Below are 17,595 nucleotides of genomic sequence, written 5' to 3'. Positions count from 1 at the left end.
AGAAAAAGCACGAGTTGCCATGACAACAAGGAAACACATGATCTACACCAACCTGTGGTCGACGGCGGGGTCCTTTTCGAACGTGAAATAGTTTGTGATGCTGCGGTCGTAAGGCAGCCATCCGTGTAGACCAATCACACTACTCTCGCTCACCGTTACCATGGCATCGGGCATGCCCGATTGAATAAAGGAATGTGATTGGCTGCGAGGAACAGTGACGTAGACTAATGGATCTTGGTCGCTCATTATCTGCAAAAATGGGAAAAGCTGTTTAGAAATACTGGTATAATTTTGAAAGTTGGTAATAAGTAAAGAAGAGTTTCGCCGTGAGTGTGAATATGAGTACATGAATACCGCAAGCAATTTGAAAAACTAGCGGTTACATTGCTCATTGTTCGAAGGTAGGATTTACGGAGGAAGCACGTTTTATGTTAACAGCGTTTACTTTGAATTGTTCATTCTTTTTGTGTGACAAAAATGGGTTCCGCAATATTTACAACTACTTCCAAGGATTTCTTTTAACCACACGGAATTTGAACGCAGAATATCCTTTTTCTTCTTGGTATACGGTCTCGTGCTTGACCTATGCTGCCAGATTTTTCATTGCGCAAAAACGTTAAAGAGCACGTCTAGCTCCGTCAAGTGGATGTTATTTACAATAGTTCCCCGTCAACTGACTTAAACACAAGTTAAAGCGTACTGCAGTATACCGACAATCTTCTCACCAAGACAACAAACAAACAAAAACAAAAGGCAAACATGACAAAAAAACTCTTTTACCTCAACGAAGAACGCTTTCAGTTGTTCCGGTTGCTCCAGGACATTGGGGGTCTTCACATCACCGGCGTTGAGAGTAGACATTATCCTCCCGCTCGCAACTTTCCTCGCAGCATCCTCCGGAGTCATTCTCTTGGGATGCGGCTCTCGGATGAGCTGTGTGGGAGTTTGGCCGAAATTGTTAATCATCCCTTCCACCGCCTTGCGATGAATCGGGTCAGTAATCGCATCCAAATCAACGGCTCCTTAAAATTCAATGAATGGTTGATTAATTGCAAAAAGAACCATAATATTCATTGAAAGCTACAGACAGGGTGTACACTCTTTCGACCTATAAGATCTCATCGGTGCAGCTGTTGACTGCGGCACTGCGATAGCATTTACACTAGCAGGCACAAAAGCCACAGTCAACAGCTGCACAGATGAGACCTTGCAGGTCGAAAGAGTGTGCACCCCGTTTGCAGCTCTCAATGCTTAATTATTTGCATGAATTGCTATAATCTTTCTGCTTCGAAGAAATGTAAATGGCAAACCTGTAGTTAAGATTTGTAAAATTATTATGAGAAAAATAGTCGAGTTCTTTGATATAACGTCGATTAGGATTTTAATTGTGTTAACATGGGAACAACTATATTTGATATTGTAAAGATACATCAACGAAGAGTACTTTTACCAACCACTTTTTGGCTTTTTTCCTAGTGTAATTGCCTCGACCTAGTGCTGCCACCTTGTGGTCAGTTGCTACTGTTTGCGGTGCTGTGATGAGTGGTGGTGTTTTATTTAAAAACATTTAGTAAACTTTACAAGAACGAAAATAGGAATTGCGAAACATTCATATCCACGCTATACTTGACCAACCTTCGTACGTGCAGTAGTAGAACACGTTGAAGGCCTTCACCGCCTCCTCTCCCCTCTGCTTGTACCCGAATATCAAGTCGATCCAGTTATGAAGGTTCTCCGAAACGTAATCAGATTCGAGCGCTTTGCGATGCTGTGACGTAACGAAATGACGTAACATAACGGAGAATGCAAATACGTCAACGATTGAAGATTACCAACCTGGTAAACGAAGTCTTCCGCCGACTTGGACCACGGTGGCAAGATGACGTCATTCACTGTTTCCTTGGAGAATTGAAGTTTGCCAAGATCGAAATCTGTGTTAAGTGCGTGTTTGTATGAAGTAAAACTGCTGTTAACTTTGAATTTAACCTAATTACTATGTTTTTTTTTCTCTCTAGCAAAACTAACATATTTTTACACGAAATAGTTTGTTTAAATGAACTTACATAGAGACATTCAAGCCAAATTGTTCGGCAATTCGAAATACTTTACAAACAAACACGAAACTTCACATAAAAATGCAGAAATGCAGTACAAATACTCTCAATGGAAATTATCCACTTGACGAAAAGCTTCTGTCAGGGAAACTGTTACTGGTCAGGTTAAAACAAACAAATTAAACTCACTATTTGAGTTAGCGAGGAATTCTGGCATGTAGAAGAACTCCGGTATGAGCTCTTTGACGTCATTGCTTGTTTCCATCATCGCCTGGAAAGTTGCCGCGAGGGAATGGAATTGACGATCCGCCAAATCGAACCTGGGAAAATGATGAAACGATTTGAGTATCTTGTGCTTTTTTCACAGATTGTGATCAAACTAGGAATTTTATTGTTTGTTGATATCGTACGCAATATTAAGCATTGAAGTTTAGTTTTTACAGAAATTCAAACTTGGATGTTCAATTATCGTCAACGGGCCCCAGAAGCTCACAAACTGCTTTAAACAAATGATGTTACAATACGAAATCAAACTTCGATTTTTTAAGTCAAAATTTAGTACAACTGACAAGTTAAACAAGAAAAATACCCTGAGTCATTCGTCATTATGATTGTGTTTGCCAACAAGAATGTTTGGTGAATTAGAAACTTTATCAAAGACTTCTATGTAGAACAATCGAATCACAACTACATATATTTTGAGTTTATTAGATTGGAAAATTTTTCGATTCAAAAATAGCAATGTAATTATTCGCTGGTGTATATTTGTATGTTGTACCTCCCAGCTTGTAGTTGTATGTGAAGCGTAGTAAATGGTTCCATTCTTAGAAGGTAGAACAACACACTAGCGGCATTGGAATAGTGGGAACCGTAGTGAAATTTTCGTATAACACCGCTCGGGTCTTCGAAGTGGTCGTATTTCTCTTGCACTGCAAATATGTAACGTCCTCTATCAATTTTGTACTTAACGAATTTGTAAATGCACGGCTTTGTGTTTTGCACAGATCAAAGTTTGCAAATTATTTCTATTGATTCCTGTTTCGGTTCAGATACCTAAGTGTATCTGTGTGATAGAAAGATCTTTGATGGTGAATTAGTTTTGAATTGCATTGCTCTAGCGTTTGTAAGTCTTTGCCAATATCGTAGCGAAACATAAAACACGTGTTTCCAAACATAAATGTCTCGGGAAGATGTTGAATTGATATAGATGATAGATCTAGCATTTACATATAACACACATAACGATTACATGCAAAGCAGGTACAGACCTTCCCGTTCATTCTTGGGGTTCAGAATCCCGATCGGTTTCGATAAATCGCGATAAATATCGGGATTGTTCAAATCGAGCTTTTCCGATGTGTAATCTTTCAAAACCCACGGGAACTGAAAAATAAAAAAATGAAATCAGTCAACTTTCAACAAACAGAGCACGTGTATATAGAAGAAAAAAAGTCATGTTGCAAGCATCAAGTTGCTTACAGAAGGCTACTGTTTCAAACTATAAGGTTTCATCAGTGCAGCTGGTGACTGTAGGGCTGGACTAGCTTTTAAACAAGCAAGACCGTATGTATTTAGTGCAGTGTGGCTATCAAGAAACAACAGCGTATCTTGGTTTGGTATAAAAAAAAATCAACGGTTATACGCAAGTTATTTCGCGGGATCGCTTGATTTTATGTATCTTGCAATTTATCTTTGCGTGTGTAGCCGTTGGTAAGATGAGTTATATCTGGGTTTCTTAAAGTCCGTGGACCACCTGTGTAATTCCTTAAATCTCTCTAGCCCCCACCGACGGATGAAAATTTTATAAGACCTAATTTGGAGTCCATGGACTGGCATTTGAGATGGCCTGGATTATACGGAGTGAACTTACCACTGGGTACTGACTGAGGTCGTTGTAAGTTCGTCCGGCGATCGTGTTGAGATGCATCAGATAATCAAAGTTGGAAATCTCGCGTTGAACCCACTTCTGTGTGAGACCAGAAGCCTGAGAAACACAAAGATGAAAGTCAACTAATTGTCTGTACTACTTTTTTATGATAGTTCAAAAATTTTTGATTCGTTCAATGCATTCGGGCTGGTATTGGTTGTTACCAAGCGGCTTGGCACATACTCCAGTAACACCTAACGAGTTGACACAAAAATTTCCGTTAAGTTGAAACATAACTCGTCAACAGCTCAGTATCACTCTTATCTATACACAGCAGGGATAACATACACGAATATTACCTTTAATAATTCCTGAGGAGTCCGCATACCATAGTATAACAAATTAGGAGGCCGCACACTTAGTATTGCTTTATACACAGTGTGACGATTGGCAGGTTCCATAAAGTTGATGAAATAGTTTGTTTGATCAATGAGGAACAACTCAAGGGCGCTTTTGCGTAGGTTATAGCGCCGCAAGTGTACTTCACGCAGTTGGGAAAGTGACCACTTGAAGTCCATGCCGGGTTCAGGATCTAAAAGATGTGGAAACCGACCAAAAACGTAAATATGGGAGTTGCTATCGTCGTATTGTACTAAACATAATATCAACCGCATTACTTACTATCGTCTGATCCTGTGCTTCTGTCGTAGAAATAAACGTGAGTTGTTGAAATTTCGAGTTTTCCAACAACGACGTCCATGAGTGTGACGAGTTGACAATCGACCGAAACCACTTGTTTTTCCTTTGCAGTTTGTTCGTCGTTCGATGTACTGGAAAAAATAAGATGTTTTTCAGTTATTTTTTTTCCAAATCTACCTTGTGTAGTCAAACAACGCAGAAGTATTACCATGCTTTCGCATAGCAAGGTAGGATCGTCCCACTGTGCAGGCCCTTTATATTTGGCGATTCCAGCCAAATACCTTGGCTGCGAAGCCTGGAAACCTTGTGTAGTCACAGTTTACATATCAGTGTTAATTTATCAGTAGTTCAACATATTCTCTTTACATCAAATGCATTGCTTTGTCAGTAAAATGTTAAATTCTGTTATACGTTATACCTTACTTTTATACAGTCTAAATGGCCAAGACCCGAAAAATCAAATAAAAAAATTGCAATTTCAAATAATCTGGAATTCTACCTTGCATTGGGAGCGAGTAGACTCCAATCCTCATCCCCCACACTGTCATCTTCCTTAGATGCGTCACTAGTGGGCAGTGCTGCAAGGGCAAGAGCTTCTTGGTTGGTCAAATCCTCCTGAAAGATACAGGAAAACAAACTTTCATCTATTTTTCCAAGATTGAAATCTTAGATTTAGCAAGGAGTCACAAAAAATATATTTTCATGATAATATTTGAAAAGGTTTGGCATTTAGAAAGCTGTATACAGATGTTCACTGTTTCGACTTAATAATTCTCCTCAGTGTAACTTTGGTGACTTACAACGACCTTGTCAGCTAAATAACCGGGTGGAGAGGCAGCAGAGCTAAAAGACTTCCACATAGTTGAACATGTTGTTTAATTTTGTATGAAATTGTTAGTTCGTTACCTTGACTTCATTGGGAGCAAGATTGTCTCTTAATCGACTCGAGTCCTCGTGGAGATCAAAGTTGTAATTTTCAGTCAACTTCAGTCGCATGCGGGAGAAGTTTTCTGCGTTTGAAAGCTTCCAGTAGGTTTTACCAGGGTTCCTACACGAATAAGTGATGGATGTACGATAAGATCATGCCAGAAGATCAGTCAAGTCTCATCAGTGCAGCTAACTGGAGCCTGGCTGGTTAACCCAGCAGTATAGGGTGTACAGTGTCTGCATCTCACAGAGCATTAAAATATTTGAAAACTCTACGTTCTTTGAAGTTTTATTGTGAAGAAAAGTATCTGCAGAAACTTCTCATTTTACCGGTCTCTCCACAAGCCTCGTTCGCTCGCCAAAAAGCGCTTTGCTGCCCTCCACTGGCGAAGTACGTTCACGTTCTGGTTGTGAAGAGATTTTACGTTTTTGCTTTGACGTTCCTCTTCCGCTTGGTGGCGCTTGTAGAAGTCGGCTTCAAACTAAACGAAATTGAAGTGGAGTTTGAGAAAGGTGACTGATAAGTTTATTTCACGCAAAGCAAAACCGCAGTACGAATAAACTTGACTCCATGCCCTGTGTAGCACAAGAACGCATTAAAATAAACAGAAACTATATTTGACAAACGACACACATTTTATTTAATATTTGCGGTAAAATAATTCCTTTGCATAAATACAGTGACAGAGCAAAGAAATCGTCTGCAGTTTATGGTTTAGATCCTTCATATTAAATGCTGAAATACAATGACACGGCAACAAACAGTTACTTGGTTCAGATCAAATTAAACCTTTCTCACCTCTGCTTTGAAGCGAAGTTTAACTTCTCCCCTCTCGCGCGCACTCTTGTGGTGGGAAACGTTAAGTTCGTCCATCGCAGATTCCGCGTAACTCGTCACTGAAGAAAGAATATCGGCGAACGCTTTGCGTCGAAATTGTTCGGCGTTTTGTAAAACCTGGTGAAGAAAACGCATGAAATCAGAGGATAAACAGACTGGCCCATATTGGTGAAACATTGACATGTTTTAATTCGTTAAAACGTTTTGGCAAAAACTTTGCCACAATCAGTTTAAAATCGCGCGGTTGGTACAGACCCATGGTTATATATAGCTGACCTGAATGACGCCACAGATTGTAACAAGGTTGGTGACGTCATGTACCATTGCTATCAGTCACATACACCCGTAGAAGCGAAAGAAGTAATTCCGACTTCCGAAGACAAAATTTTTATATTTTTTGTCAAACAACCAACAGATTTTAGCCGCCACCTCACTCATGCAGTCGAAATAAGCACACAGGCCAGTATCAAGATTCGAGTCTCGTTGGGACTTGTGTTGTGCTTTCAACTCACGTGACACTTTGACCTTTCAAACTTAACTTACAATAATCCCTAACCCAAGTTTGAGTAAGAACAAAAACGTATGAAATGTTTAAGTTTGAATTAAAACTACATTTTTAATTTGGGACTAGTTGCTTTGATGAAACTGACGGTTTCTATTGAATTATCTGTGACGTTACCAGTTATCTCGGTATTACGTAGTTATAAAATATTTCGGTATACGTTGTGTAAAGTCGCAAATATGACAAGGTAATAAAAACAAGTGTTTGTATTTGACCACTTCGGTCATTACTGTAGTGCTATTTTAAAAACTATACACCAAAAAGTTACTGTTCTTCAAATAAACTGGATTATCTGTAAAAATTGGCGTGACGCAAACCAATGCTGAGGGTCAAAATATGCCGTGACCCCCCAAAAGTTTGTAAACCACTGTTTTAAACCACAACTTACGCAGTTGGTGATGAAGGTTTTCCATTCCTTCAAGACGCAATATTGGAGAAAGACTTCGTCGAATCGCGGGCTTCCTTTAGTAGGAGGGAGTTCTGATAGGTGGGGGGCCATGTTTAAACGGTCGAAGTTTTTGTCCAGGAGGTCACGGATAAGTGGCACCACAAAATCTTTTATGTCACTGTCGTCTGCGCAGTAAACACGGTTGAATTTGTTGAGAAAAACCTTTGGAGGAAGTTTTTGGGTCGGTTGACGCATGTGCGGAAACCATCGAAATCATAAAATTATTTGAAACAGAGTATTTTGAATCGAAAATAACAATCAACACTAAAGGAAAATGTTGCGGATCTGTGTTTATGTCTTCATCTTTATTATTCAACTGCTTTCAATTGGTAACGAATCATGTCTCGTATATTTCACATATCACTAGGTATAAGACCGAAACATATCAGTTCAGATAACAGAATCAGTTGGAAAATCAAGTTCTTACCTTTGATGCTCTCAACCACAAACCCATGCAGAGCGTCCAACACATAACACACTTCTTGGGTGCTTCCCGGATTCCGAGAATGTATCAGATTGAGGAGTTTGGCGGAAGACATGGCAACCAGCTGCAGTTTACCGGTTGCTATGCAACCCAACAAGAGGTTGATGCCGATATTTGCGAGGTCGGACCATTCATTTCCTTGAAGGAGATCGTTCTGTTCCCACACCAACAGCGCGTCATAAAGGGCGAAGACGTTTTCCATTAACTGTAGGGAAATGTGCAGGTTGTCAGATGGAATGCGGACTTTCACAAAATAAATTGTACACAGAGTTGCCGTCGATGGGAAACCAAGGACGGTTGAAAAGGAATCCCGTTTACTTTATGTTGCAACATTTTACAGATAGTTCAATACGGTGACCTGTTTTAGCCGGGATATGAAAATGACAAACACATTCTGTGGGCAAAAAAAACGAAAACGGTCGACATCAAACCAAAACATATTAGAAATAAAGACGCTTGTAACGAAAACAGAAATTGCCTAAAAAAGAAGATCCTTAAAAAAGAAGAAATAGCCGTTTATTCCGAATGAATCGTGTACATATGAATATAGATGTGCGACTTTCATGGGCAATTATTCTGTTTATCTTTGGCATAGATCAGTTGGGCCAGAAGGTCATTTTTAAAAAAAATCTTCCCACCACCTTATTAAAATAACAAGCACAGCCCAAATTTTAACCAAAAATTTGGAAGCATTTCGAACCCCAACTTGCACACAAATTCCACTATACGTTATTTAAATATATTTAGACAGGACGTCCCACTGTCAAAGGTTTTCGTACTTAAATCAAACGCACCGATTTTGCAAATCAAAATCTATTGTTACACTTGTTTAAAGCACACAGCTTAAATGTTATTGAAAAGCTTAACAACGCATTTACCACTGTGTAAACAGAGGGTTACAGAAAACCTTGGCAAATTACAACGGTATAAAAGAAGTTAAAACCAACATTATTCATCCACGCACCGTTTCACTCCAAAGACACGCGGGCGATCCGCCATCTTCGTTCCGCAAGAAGCCGAAAATCAACTGCATCAGCTTATCACAGTTCTCCATTGAGTCGGTGAAACTCATTCCAGAATGTTTTACTTTTCCAACCACGCCCGACGTCTCGCGTATGTCGCTGAGTGCCGCTTCCACGCAAGATTCCAGAATTCGGGTTTTGATTCGCGGAGGTTCGATTATCAATTTGTGTTCGCGCGCGACCCCGTCGATGGCCGCGAAAACCTTCCGTCGTTCCTGTTGGTTAGAATAAAAAGTGGAACAAATGCAACAAACACTTGGGCTGATAAAGTTTGTAATAAATATTGAAGAATTGATATTGCGCAAGAACTTGCAGGTAAACGTCTGCGAAATGTTGAATCACACCTGAAATCGAAGCAGGACGATTTGCAAATTCTCAAGAAACTTTCACGCAAAACTGACGTCATGCATTTTTACCTACTCCTTAAATATCGAATCTAACAGAATAAGTGAAAAGATTTGATGTGGTGGGATTAAACACGACCAATTGTTGCCACAATCGACCTCTGGATCAACTTACCGTCCACGCTGTATTCGCAGATCCGGTGATTCCCCTCCACATGAGAAGAAATATGGATTCGGTCGCAAGATCGGTGACGTCACCGTCCATTTTGGCTTCGTTGTGATTTACAAACGCAAAATCCTATGAAAAAAAACATAACGCTATTATTCGGGAAAAAAAACAGAAAATTTAAAAAATATATAGTAGTAGTCCCAGCAATAAAACAAGTTATGCAAAATATATACTTTATCCAAGCAATGACACTTCCAGCACAAAGGATTCGCTCTGATTAAACATTAAAACATCATTTCCTTGCAGCAATCAACTGCTATTTAAAGCATTTGCGCTTCACGTCGCCAATCAAACGACAAAGCTGATGAAGATTTTGCCAACAAACCATTATTCGCGAATATACTTTGCCGATTGTTACTTGGAATAAGTTGTCGTGAGTGGACGATCCGTTCGGCGTCTTAGAATCGAACGTGACGTCATCGCTTGTTGTGGGGGTGCTGCGGTGAAAAAGGGGGTTCGTTACTTCATACGATATTACTTGAAACCAAACACTTCATGATTTTTCGATAATTTAATTGAGTGTTGTTTGTTGACAACTGGTAACACGAAACTTTACTGTTTTGAAGAAACACAAATCTGCCAGCTTATTTTGCTGCCACGTAACATACGCGTCTCCATTAAAAAATGTTTGGGCATGGGTTCAGGAGATTTGAACTCAATTTTGAAAAATAATATAATTAATATTACTGCTGAAACTCAACATTGGAGCAAGCCATGGATTGTTTTAAGTTTTAAACTCGATATCAATGCATTTTCTTGTTTCTAACAATCACGTGATGTTTACGTCGCCTTTGATCGTGACGTCATCAGACTACAAGAGGAACACGTTTTAATGAATTTTATTTAAGGTACAACACCAACCTAATTTGATCCGGAAGGCTTGAAGCGGACGAATTCACAAAAACATCGAGTCCATTCGTTTCTTTATCTGCATAAAAACAAGTTATATTGGCGAGTAGAAACTTAAAAGTTAAAGTGCAACGAATTGTTAAAATAGTTTAATGACAAAACTCCCCACTGGGAAGTCCCCAAATATTAGAGGACCGACCTTCTGCAGGTCTTTCAAAGACTTCGGAGTTCAAAGCTTCTGTAGTTGATTCTGTTCGTTCCAGACTCTCACTGTAAGTTCTCTGCAAAGAACACAGAGTTACAGTTAAAACTATGACTGCTTGAGGACTATAACACACCGTTCTATTAATTTTCACAATAAAAATGGCAATCTAACTGTTTCAATGGAATTTTCTATATAACTGACCCTATATGGCATGAAATTAACGTGTTTTATTTGCCCAAAGTTTCGTCTATCGTACGGCGAAACTTCATACGGGTTAACCCTGCCAGTAACAGTAGCGCGATGTTTCAATGAATCATGGATTCACATGTTATGGTTTATGAAATGATAAAAATTTGAGTAACACGACGGGTTCCGTTGTGACTTTTTTACTTACTATGTTTTCAACTTTGGCGAATCCGTCAATGAACAACCTGGCGAACGTTTCCTGCGAATAACAAACGGTTACAAACAAGTTGGCACTGAGATGTGCCGGAAAATAAAAGATTCGGATTCGGGCGAATCCGAATATTTAGTGACGTCATAAATGTACATGTTGGTCGTAAAAAGTTAAACGAACATTTTACACTTTCGCTATACAAGCGACATAATTTAATTCTAAATATATTTGTGCGTTAAATTTGCTTTTGTTTCGTCGCATAATCCAATTTTCGTGTAAAAACCCACCATCTTTGTTTGAATTTGAATTTGATTCAAACACAATAAATGTGGAAGTTGATATTCCTATGCATATCCCTAGTTGCCACCAACATGTTGATGAAAGTAATTACCTGCCACGCGTGTTGCTCAGCGCAATCTGCAAGAAACGACGCTTTCGAATACGCGAGAGTCAGAAATTGTTGACAAGCCGAACGCTTGATTGTGACGTCACAACGGCTCATGACATGGAGGGCTGCCACAAATGACGCGCTGTCACCTGTGACGCAAAGATTAAAAATGGTTGCCCACAAAAGTATGTACCGAATTTATTTTAATTTCTTTTCAAACCACATATTTAAAAAATTTAGCAAAACCCGATCGCACCGATTTGAATGAGCATTTCTAACAGGTGTTGACATAGGGGAGGGTGTAGGTGGACCTCCCTCATCTGCCACAACACTCCATGCAGACCAATCCCTGTGTGACGTAACAATGCCTTGTGACGTTCGGAAGTTCGGGAAGATTTAAAGAGTTGGGACAGTAACTGCGGAAAGAATTAAACGTTGGTCAAAAAAGTTGTTATACTTTAAAAATATGCAACAATGTCGACTGAAATGATTGTATTTTCGTTTACCGTAAACAAATATATCACTTTGTGTCATTTACACTTTATCAAGCGAGGGTTACTAACGAAAGCTCGTGTACGTTATAATATAAAAGTCAGTCTTTTCAAAAAGTGCCAAATGAGAACAATTTAGTCATAAACAAATAGTTGCTGTAGTTACTAGTAAACTTGGCAGGCTAATTTAGAAAGAAACAAAGAGGTTTTCACATATATTATCTTTCACACATATAACGTGTTTCTGTATCGCAAAAAAATAAAAGGTTAACGTTTAGACAAATATCCACCTCACAAACTGAAGCCTTCACAGTGTTGGAGAAATCCTGAATGCCGAGAAGTGAATAAAGACATCCAGCAGATTTGGAATCACACAGGAGGTTGCATAGTTGATCGCGACACTGACTCATCCAAAGAGATTTCACAAGTTCCAACATTTCGCAAACCTGTGGTAAGGTAAAAATTCTTCTCTGTACTAAAAAATACCCTATTTTTGGTGTTAAGCTATTGATATAGATATTATATAGCGATATATTATAAGAGTAAAGTGTCACACCATTTCGGTTTCTGTAAAGTTTTGCTAAATGAATATGTGACCAATAAACATAATTCATTTAACCATTTAACGTCAACTCGATATTTTGTGAATAAAGTTTCATAAACCACCGGTTGGGGAATCACCTGCGTCTCGTTGTCCTCACTGACTGAAGAAACGAAATTAAGAATCGCCTCCAACTCGTCACTGCTGACGTCATCGGTGACGTAAAACTTGACGAGACCCAGCAGAGAGCCGCGAATGATTCTCGCGTCGTCGTTGCTGAGATCAGGGCCAGAAGAACTGTCAACAATTATAAAGATGATGTTTACCAACCTTTATAACCTTGCTTATGGCAAATATTGCAAGATGCGAGTCCGAAACTGCGCCCTTTTGCATGCACAGAACAACCTCGGGGATGATTACCGGTAGTCAAAATTTACAAATGGGAATGTACAACAAGGATTTTGAATAGATTTGCATGTTTTATAGCCATATCTCTTTATCGCCCCTAACGGTAAAGTGCGATTTGCGAAGCAAGAGAATGTATGCGTGGTAGTAACGCAAAGGACGCGTTGTGTGAAGAGGTTACTTTTTCATTGCTTTTACGGGTTTTAATAAAGGCATATACACCCAACTGCTTTGAAGCGATCTTACTAGTCGTAAGGGAAATAAGTGTTACACATTACGGAAGAAACTTGGATTTTATGTGTAAAAGACAGGGTTAAATAATTTAAAACTAAATTTCAGCGACTTGATCGAATATTTTCACCAAAACACACACTTACCAATAGTAAGTGTTGATGACGTCCAACATGTACTGCACACCGAACGTTGACCGAAAACCTTTTTTGTTTTCTTTGATAATTGTGGAGAGGTATTGTACGTGGCTGTACTGGACGTCGGCGTTCGTTAAACACCATATCCTGTAAGGTACAACAGCCACGAACTGGTTAGGATTCTAAAATTCTACGTATTTATCTTTCGGTGTAACCATCAACTGTTGATTTTGCTACTGACAAAATGATTTAAAATGAAAGCTAAGAATTTTATTATTTTCCGAAGCAGTTGCTTGGTCACAGTGCGTTCTACGGTGGTTTGTTCGTGGCAGTTATAGTACCTAGTTTGGTGCCCAACGGAAGACAAATTCACCATAAAGTGAAATATATTTTGTCTTTGTGGCAAATGAGTCGGGAAGACTGTCGCCAGGCACAAGATGTACTGATGAGACCTGATAGATTGAAACAGTGAGCTCCGTTTACAGCTCAATTTGCAATAAAAGAAGTTGTATGTCTCTTCTTTCACGTATAACTTGTCAGTGCATTAGAGCACCTATATAATCTCCAACATATACCCAACAGATCGATACATAAAATATTCATTTGTACAACAAATAGCCACATTGTATATCACAGTCAGTGTACCAAAAAACCTTACCTGAAGTCGAATAGAATGTACTGGTAAACATCAGTAAGCAATGCGGCTCCGTTTGTTGGATCTTCTTTGACAATGTTGACGAGGTTTTGGATTGCATGCAACAAATCGTCATCCAACAAGAGCGTTGGTAACTATAAGGAAATGTAATATTTCTATGCTTTTATAACTCGACTCTAGGAAATTCCTTCGCTTAAACTTATATTGGGCGGAACACACATTACGAGCATAAAGGTGAATTCATTATAAGCGTTGGTAGCTAATTTATGTAGTAAACATTGCATGTTTTGAATTTATTTGTAAAAAGGGTCACACAAGACTGAACACAGGTTGCGGATACTTAATTAAAAAACTTTCAGGCATACAACGGTAAATTATTTTAACCTGTCATTTTTTGACTATTACCTTTTGTAAAAGGGCGCCAATAGTGGCGAAGCTAGCGCACTTAATCATGACGTCAGCGTTAATAGAGTGCCACCCAGTGTTGGAGTTGCTACTTGTGAGGAAACTTGTAATGACGTTGAAGAGATTGGCAAGGGTGTTCTTGTGGTAGCTGCACGCTGTAAGGTTTCAAAATGTAGGTAAATTCTTGCTTAGTAACATGAAATTCAATATTTTTCGAAATTGAAATACTCGTTTGTTATACGATGTACTTTGCCCTTTACAGCAGGTAAGCACTTTTTTTAAGAATTGTTTTAATAATGAGCTGCATACAGGGCCACTGTTTTGAACTAATAGGTCTCTTCAGGTATATGGTGTGACATGCAACGATCTTGTCAGCTAAATAGCCGGAAAAACTTGGCTCTTTTGTATATTCAAATTATTTTATAGTTTTGGAGAAGCAGCGAGTGTTCAACTTACCGGTAATACTGCGCTTTCGTTCCCGCAGTAAATCGTGATATTGTTTCGTGCTGAAAAACATTAAAGTTACTTAAAATATCGCAAGCAAAATAATCAAGTTCCTCCCATCTAAAAATATCAACGTTCGACTTTTGCAAGTTTGAAATTCAAGATTCATGAAAAACAATGTGAATCAGGGATGGCCAACCCATGGCGCATCGTTGTGCGATTACAAGTACCACACTAATGTACCACAACCAAAATTGACAAAAAAAGAAACAACCCCAGAAACTTAGGTCTCCAAGAACTGAAAAGGAGTTGCACGTGAGTTAATTATAATCTCAAATTGACATACTTAACATAAGAAAGAAAGTAACGGCGGATGTGGATTGAAAGTGGACAAAAATGACCCATGGGGAACAACAGGTTCGCCATCCCTGATGTAGATCAACATAAAAATCGCGGACATTCAATTAAACTTACCTTGAACTTTCGTCATCGCTGAAATCGTTTACAGTGGGTGATTTGTTGACGAAACGGGAATGGATGACGTCAATTAGGGGGGTAACAACAGCCATCCCGCCTATGCAGTTTATGGAATCCTATGAATACAAGACTGTCGTTAACGCCTCGGCATTCCAAAATTGCAGTTGATACTTTTGCTATTTTGCTTTATTGATTAACAGACCAGTAAAATTTTCATACATAATTTTGCCGGTCCTACAATATACATTATTATCACGTTAAACTAGATTCTGGTGCCAAGTGCATCTTTTTGCGTTCTTGAATAAACTCATTTGGGCCGAAAAACGTTGTTGTTTGATATTTTACCGGTTGAGAACTACTGATGTACAACATTTTAAAACATATTTTAATGCAAAAAAAACTACTTAAAAACTTCGGTTTTTCTAGCAAAAAAAAACAATTTTCCAAAACAGCCCCATCTAACCTTAATGTCCCATGTGTAGATCTTGTGGCCAGTCAGCCTTCCATCCCTATGTACATTACACGACAAATCCTTACACACGTGGCGATAGCAGGCTTTCGCTTCGTAGTAGAGGACAATTTTCGACGAGGGGATTTCCTCGAAGGGGCTGTCCCCAGACCGAGTTGATTTCCACATATCATGTCCTGTGCAGGAAGAGGTTAATTCACAAAAAATGTTTGCAAGAAGTGTGCTAATGATCACTACTATACAAACGAAACGACAGAAATAACAACGTCAAGTGTCTGATGGACGAAATTCTAGCTAAGGCAGAACGCCGTAATTCACGTTTGTTTACCAGAAAAGGAATGTTTTAATCCCGTGCAAGCTGAAAATTTGAGCAAGGAGAACAAATTATGTAAAAACAAATAAAAACTGTGACAAAATTATAAATATAGCGAACACCAATATATCACTGCAGTATGTTCAGTTAAATTCCACGATTTAAGGGAAAAAAGGCGATTTCAGGGACAAAATTATACTTGGATACCATGAAAAGTACCAACCTATATTATAAAGCGTCGTCATTTGCGACTCTTTTAACGCTTCGTTGAACACAGCGACCGACCCAAGTCCACCTAGCAACGAGGTCGCTTGTCCCCACACGTCGTCCTGGGAACCGTTGTCAATGGTAACCACCCGATCAACATTCGAAGAATTGTTTTCGCTAAAAAGTTTCAATAGTGTTGCATTTTGGTGTCATTTTTTTAAACTTGGTTTGGGAAATTCCACCTACCCGTTTACATACACTACTAGTGTAACTACCAAGTTTGTAAGAATTGCGCATGCAGTAAACCGAATGAGGGGTACATAACACCAACGAGTTGTAAGTACAGTAACCATGACTTTTTCGCACTAACTTGGCATTGGAAGTTAAACCGTCGATGGCAGTTTGTGAGGCGTTAGTTCGATGACCTGGAGATCCGATGTGACATTGGGTGAAGGTGCTGGATAGCGACGGATACCTGTAAGTAAACAATCCATTCATTTATAAACCACACCAAGCAATGATTACTGCAAGAACTGACGAAGCACAAACATATTGTCGTACACTATATTAGGTTGAGCCCGTTTATGCAAATGCATTTGTGTGTGTAATATCAGTAAAAGGGAAGTGACTGTCAGGTTATCGTACGTCGTTTGGTTTTTGAGCGATACTTCAGTCGTATATGTCATAACTGTTACATGGTAACATCACAAATGAAGTGTGCACTACAGGCGATCCGCCAATGCTTTTAACGTAGACGCAAATAATTTGAACACTGTTTGATATTAGTTTATAAATTATTCCATACAGTATTCTAAACGTGACTTGAAGAACTCCTATACATTTAGAACGAATTAAACCCAGATCTTTTCAGCAAACCCTTTTCGAAAAAATTGAACAGACCTTATAGAGGTTGATAACCTCAGACAGTTATCAACATGAACGGTGAGAAGTCCGTTGAACCCGAGAATCTTTCGAGCAGGATGATGGACTATTTGTAAGCAGTGCTGTAAGATAACACAACATGTTACTCATGACTGGTGTTTGTTGTAACAAAATACAACACGGTCGATGTAGAAGTTCAACTATTTTAATCTTATGTTGGCTTAAAGCATTCATACTTTCGGTTATCTAAACTTAATATTTTCTGGACCAATTATAGGGGCCTATCGGAAAAAAATAGAAGACTTATTCTAAAAAAATTCAAGGGTGAAATGATAGCTTGGTTGGGTTATCACTTAGAGGCCAAGCTATACCCATTTGTTGTCTGTGAATGGAAATTCGTTGAGCATGACAGTGTAGTAACTCTTCTTAGTGCTCACAGCAATCACCAGTTGACAATCTCCAGTGAAGAAAGCTTCAATACCAGTACCGCTGTCCGTTGAGAAACTAAAAAGAGGCTTTACACTTAAGAATTACATCTACATTATATTGTGTAGCCACAGTAGTTACACACTTTGCCATCTATAGTATGCGCGCATTATTATGCCATTGGAGTTTTAAAACCATT

General features: G+C 38.9%; 1 protein-coding gene across 3 annotated transcripts in view; it reads right to left on the bottom strand.

Annotated features, from left to right (window-relative positions):
• LOC145914172 (neurobeachin-like protein 1) overlaps window positions 1–17,595 on the bottom strand; it is a 30,658-nt gene that overhangs the window by 4,638 nt on the left and 8,425 nt on the right. For 2 of the 3 annotated variants that reach the window (XM_083001957.1, XM_083001959.1), the window contains 36 exons: window positions 17,342–17,474; window positions 16,989–17,092; window positions 16,459–16,563; window positions 16,105–16,265; window positions 15,563–15,744; window positions 15,097–15,215; window positions 14,635–14,684; window positions 14,179–14,333; window positions 13,777–13,907; window positions 13,128–13,265; window positions 12,486–12,642; window positions 12,095–12,250; window positions 11,570–11,729; window positions 11,317–11,462; window positions 10,923–10,973; window positions 10,523–10,604; window positions 10,336–10,402; window positions 9,800–9,911; window positions 9,421–9,543; window positions 8,844–9,116; window positions 7,823–8,084; window positions 7,336–7,520; window positions 6,347–6,502; window positions 5,878–6,029; window positions 5,527–5,668; window positions 5,120–5,235; window positions 4,603–4,751; window positions 4,281–4,513; window positions 3,925–4,038; window positions 3,323–3,437; window positions 2,833–2,983; window positions 2,244–2,374; window positions 1,837–1,931; window positions 1,636–1,768; window positions 781–1,022; window positions 53–249 (listed from right to left, as the gene is read on the bottom strand). In XM_083001957.1, the coding sequence (XP_082858083.1) occupies window positions 53–249; window positions 781–1,022; window positions 1,636–1,768; window positions 1,837–1,931; window positions 2,244–2,374; window positions 2,833–2,983; window positions 3,323–3,437; window positions 3,925–4,038; window positions 4,281–4,513; window positions 4,603–4,751; window positions 5,120–5,235; window positions 5,527–5,668; window positions 5,878–6,029; window positions 6,347–6,502; window positions 7,336–7,520; window positions 7,823–8,084; window positions 8,844–9,116; window positions 9,421–9,543; window positions 9,800–9,911; window positions 10,336–10,402; window positions 10,523–10,604; window positions 10,923–10,973; window positions 11,317–11,462; window positions 11,570–11,729; window positions 12,095–12,250; window positions 12,486–12,642; window positions 13,128–13,265; window positions 13,777–13,907; window positions 14,179–14,333; window positions 14,635–14,684; window positions 15,097–15,215; window positions 15,563–15,744; window positions 16,105–16,265; window positions 16,459–16,563; window positions 16,989–17,092; window positions 17,342–17,474 (5,178 nt within the window). The remainder of the gene's footprint in view (window positions 1–52; window positions 250–780; window positions 1,023–1,635; window positions 1,769–1,836; window positions 1,932–2,243; window positions 2,375–2,832; window positions 2,984–3,322; window positions 3,438–3,924; window positions 4,039–4,280; window positions 4,514–4,602; window positions 4,752–5,119; window positions 5,236–5,526; window positions 5,669–5,877; window positions 6,030–6,346; window positions 6,503–7,335; window positions 7,521–7,822; window positions 8,085–8,843; window positions 9,117–9,420; window positions 9,544–9,799; window positions 9,912–10,335; window positions 10,403–10,522; window positions 10,605–10,922; window positions 10,974–11,316; window positions 11,463–11,569; window positions 11,730–12,094; window positions 12,251–12,485; window positions 12,643–13,127; window positions 13,266–13,776; window positions 13,908–14,178; window positions 14,334–14,634; window positions 14,685–15,096; window positions 15,216–15,562; window positions 15,745–16,104; window positions 16,266–16,458; window positions 16,564–16,988; window positions 17,093–17,341; window positions 17,475–17,595) is intronic. The other variant, XM_083001958.1, reaches the window with a different exon arrangement.

Source organism: Ascidia mentula, chromosome 9 (genome assembly GCF_947561715.1).
Source record: "Ascidia mentula chromosome 9, kaAscMent1.1, whole genome shotgun sequence".
NCBI classification, from domain to species: Eukaryota; Metazoa; Chordata; class Ascidiacea; order Phlebobranchia; family Ascidiidae; genus Ascidia; species Ascidia mentula.
Note: the sequence above shows the minus strand (reverse complement) of the source record. Positions and strands in the feature narration are given on the sequence as shown.